General features: G+C 48.0%; 1 protein-coding gene across 1 annotated transcript; it reads left to right on the top strand.

Annotated features, from left to right (window-relative positions):
- The first annotated feature begins 763 nt into the window (after positions 1-763).
- On the top strand, positions 764-2,408 carry LOC132249123 (interferon epsilon-like). Its single transcript, XM_059723489.1, has one exon. The coding sequence runs from the start codon at positions 1,210-1,212 to the stop codon at positions 1,789-1,791; it is 582 nt and encodes a 193-aa protein (XP_059579472.1). The 5' UTR covers positions 764-1,209; the 3' UTR covers positions 1,792-2,408.
- The last annotated feature ends 9,333 nt before the right edge of the window (positions 2,409-11,741 follow it).

The raw sequence follows: 11,741 nt of genomic DNA, 5'->3' as shown, positions 1-11,741 counted from the left end.
ACCAGCAAGGGGTCTGGGACAGACATTGCATAAACCGGTTTCACCCAAATCTGTTAAGTCTAATACTACATTCAACCAGGTTGATCTCAAACCAGTTTCAGCCATTTTCAAATTGGTTTGTGTGCACTGAACATCCGTTCTGTTACAGGTTTAAACCAGCTCCTGATTACTTAAACCAGTTTGTGTGTAATGTCCGTCCCTTTCCCATGCAGCTGTGGCTGGGGTCTCCATGGAGACCGGCCTCAGTCATGCACAGGGATGGCTCAGAAATGGACTTGACTACTGACTGGATCCAGCCCATGGGCCAGACTTTGCCCATCCCTATGCTAACACCTTTTACGTGTTCCAACCGATCAGTACATGATGCCCATCTCTCCATTCTCCCCCACCCACCCCCAAGCAGGTTCATGAGGAAAGGTCCAGTTTCCCAGTGCCCTTGTTTTGTCTTCTTGTATTCCCTATATAAATGCATTTTGGTTTCTTAGACTAGGTTCTTTGGGTAAATGTGATATCTTTTATTAGACCAACTAAATATGGAAGAGATGGAAGATATTGAACTCTTGCTTTCTCAATTGCAAATCAGCAAGAGTTTAAGACACAATTATCTGCCTCCCTTTCCTCATAGGATGACTTCTAATATTTGATCAAAGTTTAAAAGGAACCTACAGTTTTTCTTTCCATCAAAACTGGAGGGAAGAAATGAGGTGGGTGCAGCAAAGCAAGCTATTATCCTTGTCAGTGAAAAGCCAGATAGAGAGAGGTTTCCTCCTTCTGGCTCAGTGTAGAAACTGCAGGTTGAAACAACACTTTATCTTTAACAAAAGGCATGGAGGATAAGGGTGGAAAGAGGGCTTATCTTCTCAATATTTGTAAAATATGAATTTTGTCTTCCTGAGTTAGATAAATATGTTTATATTCTGCACTGCCACACACGGCAAATAAACTTTTAATGCTTTGGATGCTGTGTTGGTTTACAGTGAGGAAAGAAAAGGGAAACTGAAAGTGATTCCACCTGAAGAAAATTCCCAGAGTAGGAAAAACCTAGCAAAGGTTCCTGTACTAGGAATAAAAAGTGATGAAAGAAAACTTGTACGGTATTAAACAGAGACATGGAGCATTCAAAACACAGATCTTGGGGAGATTGCTTCAACAAGCACCACCTTGTCAGGTCCTACTCAAAGACAAGAAAGCAGCACCATCGTGATCATCATGCGTTTGCTAAAATTCTTCCTTGTGCTGCTTCTCTTCAAAGTAAGCTCCTCCCTTCACTGCAACAGCCTTGCCTCTAACCAAAACAAAGTGAACAAAGATGGCTTAGACTTCTTGGACAAAATGAGGAGAAACCTCTCTCCCCAGTGCCTAAGCGAGAGGCTGGATTTAAAAACCAAAGATATTTTCAAAATTGAACTGTCACAGAAGGATAATGCCAAGGCAGCCATCCAGGAGCTCCTCAAAGCTATCTTCTATGTCCTCAGCAACAATCTCACACAAACGACCTGGCAAGAGAGTTCCATAGAGAAATTTAAGAATGGCCTTCACTGGCAGATTGAGAACTTGGAGACGTGTTTGGATGCCGAGAGGGAGAAGGGGGAAAGAAGCCCTGGAAAATATAACCCCTTGGTCACCAGACTGAAACTGAAGAGATATTTCCAAGCAATAGACAATTTCCTCAAAGAGAAGCAATACAGCCAGTGCGCCTGGGAGATTATTTCTGTGGAACTGTCAAGGTGCTTTCAGTTTATTGACAAACTCACTATAAAGCTCAGGTACTGTACTCCCTTTTTTTCCTAGAGAAGCTGAATTATTGTAACAGAACAGATGAAAAGATAAGGGCAATAATTCTGTAACAGAGCTACGACAAAGTTATGTTATCATTTTTCTGGAGTAGGCAGTATAATTTTTCAGTTAAGGTGATCACGTGCCCCTAGGGTAATAATGAGACCTGCAAACCAACCCTTAATCCCAAACGCTACCCATCAGCATAAGTTAACCAAATGGTAAGCCCTTGGCTACAACACAAACCTTCCCTTCTGGGCAAACAAATATTATGAAAGGGAAAGCACACTACCTCTTCCCCACACTGAGAGCAAGCCTCACTCTGGGAGTAGCCTCCATCCTGGGCTCTCACCACGCTCTGCCACTTTGTTCTGGTTCAGGCACCTCCTCTCCCTGTGGACAGACTGCCCTGCTCCGGCTCTGGTCTGGGGTTTATATGCCCAGAGCCCTGCTCTCTTCTGGTCATGAGCCCTGTCAGATGACCTGCCCCAGGGGTGTTTATTAACCCCAGCCTTCCCAGCTGCCTTTGTCATGTTGACCAAGTGGCCCCTTCTGCTTCTCCATAACAAGGTAATGGTTCTCTGTTACAAAACTACAGGTTTCATGATAGCTAATTTCATAACAGGATCATAAATGTCAGGATTTCAGTTCTGATACCTGGGTAGAGGTGATAACATTACAGATAGTGACAGGACATTCCTTTTCATTTCAGCACTTCAACTAATGTTATGAAAACATCTGAATGAAGTCCATCTCCACTGAAGTACCTCACAACTCGGCTGGATCACTCAGCAGTACCTTCTAAGATTCCTTACATCCAACTTGCAATCAGCATTTAGCCCAAAGCTTATGTTACATTGTTCCATGATATTCCATTATTTCATAATGATAGCAAAAGATCTCATGTGCCAACAGTCCCAGAAGAGGCCAATGTCTCCTGTGCAGCATTCCCTCCTAACCTGCCTGGGACAGGAGTTCCACCAGAGATTCCAACAAGGACTTCTTAACAGACTTCTAAGCAAGAGAGGCAGGTTTCGCTACAAGGCTAGGAAGCAAGATACACTTGCACTGAATTCATTTTTCTGTCACGACTAACGTTCCTCACTGTTACTGTACAAGTATTTATTCTCTTACTGCACTCCAAACATGTTTTTACCTCATTTTATGGGATGTGCAAGTGTATACGGGTGATGGCAACTTTTATTTATATCTATGCCTATTTATTAAGATATTTATGCCCTGGTTTTATTTATTTATTTATTTATAACAGAGATATATATTTTTCCAAATAAAACAACACATTAAGCAAAATAGCCAAGTGCAGCAGTCATGATTTGTATAACCGATTTAAACCTGCAAAACCCCAAAAGAGCCGTCTAGTAAAGCTAACCTTAGCTTACAGTAGTGAAAGGTTGACCAGCTGGACCTGTAGGAATGCTCACTGAGTCTGTGCCATCAGTTGTGAAGGCCTACACCCAAAATACGTTTGGAGTCTCCCACAAGACAGACAGAGCCCTGAAAATGTGTTGCAGGTGCAGCGAGCATCCTCCATGAGGGAGCAACTACCTGTGAGTGTATCTACATTACGATTTCAGTTATAAATTTGCTAGATTGCTATGAGACTGGACTACAGTGATGAACGCAAAGTCAATTATAAATTATAACATTTATAATTACTGACCCTGAATCCCTACAAAGCGACTTTTGGTTCATTTTTGAAGACTTTCATCTTGTTTGCATCAGAAACAGCTGGTTGGTGAAAGGGCAGGGTATAAGGGGAGGTAGGAGCTCCAGGAAGACAATCACTGGTCTTGCCTGAGCTTCTTAGACCCATGGGGAGCCTTCTGCTCAAAATAAGTTAAATCAAAGTCGTGGCAGATGAGAATGGAAGGACAACACACAGACACAGACAGACACAGAAGATCTTTATTGGTTGTTAGGAAGGCCCCAGCAGCTGGGAGGAATACTCTGGCATGTCTAGTTATATAATGGTGATTGTGCGTTGTATACAGGGTGCAAAGCCAAGTCCTCAAAAGTTGGGAAATAATGGAAATCAAGTTGCCTATGCAATCTTAGTTCAGCTCCCATTGAGGAAAATATTTTGCTAAGGGATGGAAACGTGTAGCAGGACTGGTACCAAGGATATCTGTGAGCTATCACACCAAGTCTCTGTTATTTCAATCATGTCATAGTTCTGTGACTGCAAGGACTTCCAATTCCTCCTCCTTGTTTCCCAGGCTCCATACCTTTGTGTACAGACACGTAAGGTAACTAGTTGATTGCCCTGATTTCTCAGGAAGAATGAAAACACTTCCCCTGTTGCCCCCTCCTGCTTGCTCTTCCTCCAGGTCACCCACTTCCCTTTTACCTCAGGGCTTTTTTCTCCATCTCCTGGGAAACCTAGTTTAAAGTCCTCCTCACTAGGTTAGTGAGGCTGTCTGTGAAGATGCTCTTCCCTCTCTCTATCAGGTGAATCCCATCTCTTCCCAGCTATCCTTCTTCTTGGAACATCATCCCATGGTCGAAGAAGCCAAAGCCGTGCTGGTGACACCACCTGCACTGCCAAGCATTTATCTGCAGGATGCACCTGCGCCTGCCCAGGAGGATTGAAGAGAACACAACCTGAGCCCTAAAGCCCTTCACACTTGCACCCAAAGCCCTGTAGTCACTTTTGATCTGCTCATTGACTCCCTTGGCAGTATCATTGGTGCTCACATGGATGAGCAGCAGGAGTAGTACTCAGAGAGCCAGGTGAATCTTGGTAATCCATTAATGACATCTTGGATCCAGGCTCCGGGCAAGCAGAAGACTTCCCGAGACAACAGGTCAGGTCAGGAGATGGATCCCTCCATCCCCCACAGAAGGGAGTCTTCAACCAGCACCACCCATTGCTTCTTCTTGGTGGTGGTCTTCTTGACCCTTCCAACCTTGGGGGGGAGGCCTGTCCTGTCCTCCTCCACCAATGGAATGTGCTCCTCCCCTTCTGTTGCTAGGGCTCTGTATCTATTCTCCAGATGAACTGCTGCAGGTAGAGATGTTGATTTCTGCTTGCTGCTAGAGGTCACAAACTTCCAGCTTCTACCTTCCTCAGAGTTCGTGTCCTTTCCCTTCTCGAGTGCTGCCTCTGGCAGTTCTTCCTCCCCAGTCCCGGAGGTCTCCTCCAGCATTGAATCAAGGAACTTCTCATGGCGGAGGATGCTTCGGAGCCTCCTCCTATAGCTCTCCTTCCTGTTCCCTGAGAGAGAACACCAGGAGGCACCATTCACACCACAGGCACCCCCTGACCTGGCCATCCGTGGAAGGAACCTGCAAGCCACAGTTCCCACAGCACAAAACCTGGACCTGAGTGGAAGCCTCCGTGGTGAGCAGTCCTGCCTGGACAGAAACCTCACAAGTGCAAGCAGAGGCATTGGCAGTGGTGCTGGCATTTAGATGTCCGCCAGCCATTTCCACAGGTCTCTTAATCTACCTCTCTTACTGCCCTTCTTCCAAGCACACCTACCCTAGCAACTTCACCTGGAAGCTGGCCTGGTTACTATTCCTTAGCCCCAAAGGGTTCCTTTTCCCCTGCTTCCTCATACCAACCTGAAAGGCTGTCCCCTCAAAGGGCAGGCAGGAGAGTGGGGGAAACAAAGTGACTTGTGAACTGACCAGTGAACCACCTGCAAACTGTTTGCCCTGTTTGCTGTCCCTGTTAGCTGTCTCCTTGGTCATCTGGGGAGTCTCCTTTTATACCAGGGGTGGACAAAATATAGCCCGTGCGCTGAACCTGTCCCACGGCAGGTCTTTATCTGGCCCATAGTGGGTCCCTTGGTCCTGCCTAGCCCAGGCACAGTCCAGCCATGGCACGTCCTGTCATGCCTTGGGCACACGGTAGAGCTGGGGTGATTCCACAGAGAGACTGCCTTTCTAGACAGCCCAGGTGGCAGGCGGCTCCTTCTGGCTGCTGCTGCTGCCGGCCCTAGCCCTGCAGTACTGGTGGGGACCCACGCTGTAAAACACTGACCCTATGCGCCTTGCACCTGCTCAGGGCTTGCCTGCCCAGGCTCAGCAGTGGCAGCATGGGACAAAAGCTGTTGCTCACCCGGGGAGAACGCAGCCCCTCCCCCTCCCACTGCCAGCAGTTCCCTGCTGCAGCCACATGGAGCCAGGCCAAACTGGGAACAGCAGTGGTGGCGGATGGGCTCCCCAACCCTGAACCTTCTTTTGGACTGATGGGGAAGACCCAGAGGGATCAGGCAGCGAGGAGGAACTTGCCCACTGCTGCCATTACCACCACCGCTGCTGCTACCCTGGGCTGATCCCAGCTGGAGTGGAGCAGGAGTGGCTCTTGAGTGCCACCCACCCATGGGGCAAACAGAGACAGTGCAGCAGCAGCAGATGGGGGAGGTAGGAATGGGAAGGGAGGGAGGTACCCCTGAGCACAGAGGAGAAGGGAGAGATGGCTTCTTACCTAATTTGGGCACATTTAATAAAGTCCCTGGCTGCTGCTATGGCATGTTTGAAAGGGGGTGTGACCGTACCACTGCACCCCATCTGGATCCACCCCTGATTACACCTATCCCAAGGAGAAGGAAATCAGATCAAATCAAAGCAGAAACTCTTTTTCTTCATCACCGTGTCCTACTTGTGGCCTCTAACGTTGGCTACAAAGGACCAACTCACAGGACCATAATAAATTCTAGTTTATTGCATGGGATGTGAAGTTACCAATAAAATCATAAATGCAAACTTTGGGTTATGGGTAGTACTGGTCACCTTAGCACATACACATGCACTCACTCGTTCAAACGCATGTATAGTAGCTGCTGTAGTGATTGTGAGAGTACTGGTGTCAGTGTATCTACCTATCCGAGGCCCTGGAGTCTGCTGTTGATGGTCAGCTTCCTTCAAGGCAATGTCTTCTCTAGAAGGGGGTTGTCTGCTTGTCCTTCTGTCTCGGTAGGTCAGGTGCTGGATGAGAGGGTGCCGCTGAGGGTCACACTTCACTTCACTTCATTTTTATCCCTTTCTGGAAGACTTGTGTGATCCCCCAGCATCATCTTGGCTACCCAATCCAGAGATTGCTGTCCCACGTGGGTCTTGAGTAGTACCTGACAGCTTTTAGTCACGGGGGTCTCTGTCTGCTGGTACCTGAAGTTTCGGGACTCCACCCTTGGCTTATTGACTTAATGGCTGTATTGTCATGGGTTACAGGAATAGTCCATAGGGTGAGTGCTCAGTTCCAGGAATCATTTCTTTAGCTTGATTAGCTTAAAATGGAGTTCCTTTGGCTAGGCTATTGTCTGCTGGTGGTCATCATTCACTCGCATTCACTCAACAGATTTTATCACTTTACAGTTACAATTTCAATGCAGTTTTAACAATGGTCCGGGGTGTAACTTCATTCTACAGGGAGTACATTCCTTAAGAGTTTAAAAGTATAAAATATAAAATACAAAATGCCATGGTAAAGATGAGACAGATGAAATATGAAAATGCACTGTGAGAAATATATAAAAATGCAATGTGAAATAGTGAGGATCAAAGGCTACTGGGGCAGCAAGTGAGTTAGGTTAGCACAGGATATATTTACAGTCTTTGCAGTGGATATTTTAGTTCTTTTTTTTTCTTAGTGACACTGAGCTTAATTGATAGGTAGATGTTGTTTCTAGATTTCTCCTACAGAAAGCCACTTCAGCTTTTTGGCTTGCTCTGAGCCTTGCCACACCCATGCAATGAGTGTGCTAGGACTCTGCTAATACTTAGAAGGAAAAAGAAATGCACAAAATGTAGAATTTTACAGGCAGGTTACCACCTTTAGGAATCTCTCCTCCAAAAGTCCTTTTTCAAATATATAGGGAGGATGAAGAAGGCACAGGGAAATGTGGGGCCCCTGCAAGATGCGCTGGGCAATCTGGTGGTTGCGCCAGAGGAGAAGGCAGACCTCTTTAACAAATTCTTCACCTCCGTTTTCTTGTGCAGGGACCGGGACTCCCCCACCATGTTTCAAGACGGATTCGAGGGGAACGCCTCAAGACCTAAGGTTGAGGAAGACTGGGTTAGAGTGCTTCTGGAGGGGCTGGATGTGTTCAAGTCAGCAGGTCCAGATGCTCTCCACCCCAGGGTGGTGAGGGACCTAGCAGGGGTTATTGCTGGGCCCTTGGCACAGCTTTACGAGCACTCGTGGTGCTCAGGCCAGGTGCCAGATGATTAGAAGATAGCCAATGTGGTCCCCATCTTTAAGAAAGGGAAGAGGGAGGACCTGGGCAACTATAGGCCCGTCAGTCTTACCACAATCCTGGGGAAACTCTTTGAGAAGATCATCAAGGAGCACATCTGTGACGGGCCGGCATCGGGGATGATGCTCAAGGGCAACCAGCACGGTTTCATTAGGGGCAGGTCATGTCAGACCAACCTGATTGCCTTTTACGATCAGGTCACAAAAGCATTGGATGCAGGTGTCGCCGTGGATGTAGTCTTTCTGGACTTCAGCAAGGCCTTTGACACTGTCTCCCACCCCATCCTCATTAAAAAACTAGGCGACTGTGGCATTGATGCCTACACGATCAGATGGATTGCTAATTGGCTGAAGGGTCGTACTCAGAGGGTGGTGGTGGAGGGTCATATTCGACCTGGGGGGAAGTGGGCAGCGGAGTCCCCCAGGGTTCGATCCTTGGGCCCGCGCTGTTCAATTTCTTTATCAGCGATTTGGACAACAGGGTGAAAAGCAACCTGTTCAAATTTGCTGATGATACCAAAATTTGGGGTGAGGTGGGCATGCTAGCAGGGAGGGAAAGACTGCAGAAAGACCTGGATAGGCTGCAAGGGTGGGCTAACAAAAACAGGGTGCGCTTCAATACGGACAGGTGCAGGGTGCTGCACTTGGGCAGTAGTAACTGGCAGCGCACTTATAAGATGGGGAAACTCCCTTCTTGAGAGTACGGAGGCAGAAAGGGATGTTGGAGTCATCACTGACTCCAAGATGAACATGGACCGACAATGCGAGGTCACGGTCGGCAGGGCTAACCGAACCCTATCGTGCATCCACAGGTGCATCTCAAGTAGGGCCAAGGAGGTGATCCTCCCCCTCTACGTGACGCTGGTCAGGCCACAGCTGGAGTACTGTGTCCAGTTTGGGGCACCCCACTTCAAGAGGGATGTGGACAACATTGAGAGGGTCCAGAGGAAGGCCACCCTCATGATCCGGGGACAGCAGGGCAGACCCTACAATGAGAGGCTACGGGACCTGAACCTGTTCAGCCTTCACAAGAGAAGGCTGAGGGGGGACCTGGTGACTGTCTATAAACTCACTAGGGGGGACCAGAAGGGTTTGGGGGAGACCTGGTTTCCCCTAGCGCCCCCCGGGATAACAAGGAATAACAGCCACAAGTTGTTGGAGAATAGGTTTAGATTAGACATCCATAGGAACTACTTCACAGTTAGGGCGGCTAAGATCTGGAACCAACTTCCAAGGGAAGTGGTGCTGGCTCCTACCCTGGGGGTCTTTAAGAAGCGGCTCGATGCCTACCTGGCTGGGGTCACTTGAGCCCAGTTCTCCTCCTGCCCAGGCAGGGGGTCGGACTTGAAGATCTACAAGGTCACTTCCGACCCTACTTCTATGAAATCTATGAATATTAAGGCTGCTCGACAGCTCATTCTGACTTGTGGCTTCAGGAACCATACCTGCTGCCTAGGAAATGACCTGCTTGGTGGCACGGAAGCGGAAAGGGATCCTTGGAGTCCTAGTGGACTCCGAGATGAACGTGAGTCGGCAGCGTGACGAAGTCATCAGAAAAGCTAATGGCACTTTATCATGCATCAGCAGATGCATGACGAACAGAACCAAGGAGGTGATACTGCCCCTCTATCGGGCACTGGTCAGACCGCAGTTGGAATACTGTGTGCAGTTTTGGGCACCGCAGTTCAAGTGGGATGTGGATAATCTGGAGAGGGTCCAGAGAAGGGCCACTCGTATGGTTAAGGGCTTGCAGGCCAAGCCCTATGAGGAGAGACTGGGGCACCTGGACCTCTTCAGCCTCCGCAAGAGAAGGTTGAGAGGCGACCTTGTGGCTGCCTATAAGTTCATCATGGGGGCACAGAAGGGAATTGGTGAGGATTTACTCACCAAGGTGCCCCTGGGGGTTACAAGAAATAATGGCCACAAGATAGCAGAGAGCAGATTTAGACTAGACATTAGGAAGAACTTCTTCACAGTTCGAGTGGCCAAAGTCTGGAACGGGCTCCCAAGGGAGGTGGTGCTCTCCCCTACCCTGGGGGTCTTCAAGAGGAGGTTAGATAGGCATCTAGCTGGGGTCATCTAAACCCAGCACTCTTTCCTGCCTATGCAGGGGGTCGGACTCGATGATCTATTGAGGTCCCTTCCGACCCTAACATCTATGAATCTATGAACCCCTGCCCTGTTACTGAGAGAAGGCTCTTGAATAAGCCATCTGCAAGGGCCTTTTAAGGGTATATAGGCCAAACTCCACTGTGGCGATGCCTAGACAGGCAAGACATATTGAGCCAGGCAGCTTTAAGGAAGGATTATGGCAATTTGACCCCTGTGAGGCACAAGTGTAACTATGGGGGAGGCTGGAAGTAAAAAATATGCAAATGAAACCTCTACACAAGTTAGCACCAGGCCAGATCACGGTAGCACAAGAAAAAGTATACCACTCAAGTTCTCTGGGTGCCTCTCGCAGGACTATCTGTTCCATCCAGGCATGGCAGGTAAGACATGGGGTGGCAAAACAGAGAAGGTGAATCGGAGCTGGGTAGCTACCCACCCCACTCCCCCACCCATCTGAATTGGGGCAAGGACACTCCCTGCTGCCCTGAGCAGGAGCAGGATGTGCACCTCTGCCTCCCCCCCCCCCCCAATCACCACTCTTTACCCCCCATGACCAGTCCTGCATGTCAAATCAAGCCCACCTGCAAACTAACCTGGCACAACCCATCCAGCCCATGAAGTGAAAAGGTTTCACACCACTGTTACAAACAAAAAGACCCAATCAGAGAAACACTGACTATCCGGCATAGCCTGTTCAAAGCTTTCACACAGTTTATTGCCCCACTATACATCCACCCTTAAGGTACTAACATTTTAATCATTTTAAAGCCTAGCCTATGGGCTTTGAAAAGGACTGCAAGTCACCCTGGGCTGAAGACTGCTTCTGCTGAGAGCCTCTCAGGCCTCCCCTATGGACTGCAGCAGGCCCCAGCTTGGCAGGTGCTGTCAACATCACTGCTTTCCTGCTCTAGGGGCTAAACCCGCACCAGAGGTACAGCTGGGTCACTGACAGGCAAACTGCATGGCCAACTGAGTTGGAAAGGGAAGGGCCTGCCCATCTTGTCAAGCTGTGGGCTTTAAAAGGACTACAAGCTGCCCTGGGATGGGGATCTCAGGCAGACATTGCCAAAGGCTCAATGATACCCATTGGGGGTTACCCTTCATCAGATGGAGTCTGTAATGGAGGGGTGTTTTAAATTGTATTGCTTGTTCAAATATTTGAATTTAACAAAGTTCCCTACTACGCCAGCCTCTCCCTGCATAAATACGATTTGCATGTATACAGTGATGTTAGAATGATTCAACTAAGGTCAGAGAGAAGTTACAGATCCCAAATGAATTCAAAGACTAGTAAAAACACTTGCATACATTGTTAACTTTACCTTTCTCTGTAAATATTTGGTGTAATTTACACAAACGTGTAATGAACGTGTCATGAACAGGCTGCACAAAATGTGCTAGAGGGGCAGATCATAACTGCACTCTTTTTAGTTAGTTGGTTATTTTAACGTTGGAGTCTGGATAAATTTCAGTTATCATTCATGTCAAACTGAAAGTTTTAATGCCCACTGGTGACAGAACTCATGGGTGATGGTTGGGAACACTCAAGCCTGACAAGTGGAAGAGAGGGATGCACGTACATTTTTTTCAGTTCAAGGTGTTGGCAGTGAGAAGTATGTACACACCCAATGGA

The sequence above is a fragment of the Alligator mississippiensis genome, chromosome 3 (assembly GCF_030867095.1).
Source record: "Alligator mississippiensis isolate rAllMis1 chromosome 3, rAllMis1, whole genome shotgun sequence".
NCBI lineage: Eukaryota > Metazoa > Chordata > Crocodylia > Alligatoridae > Alligator > Alligator mississippiensis.
This window is presented reverse-complemented; position numbering and strand designations above follow the sequence as displayed.

Coding starts and splice junctions, on each gene's coding strand:
- LOC132249123 (XM_059723489.1), top strand. CDS start 1,210: ATGCGTTTGCTAAAATTCTTCCTTGTGCTGCTTCTCTTCAAAGTAAGC.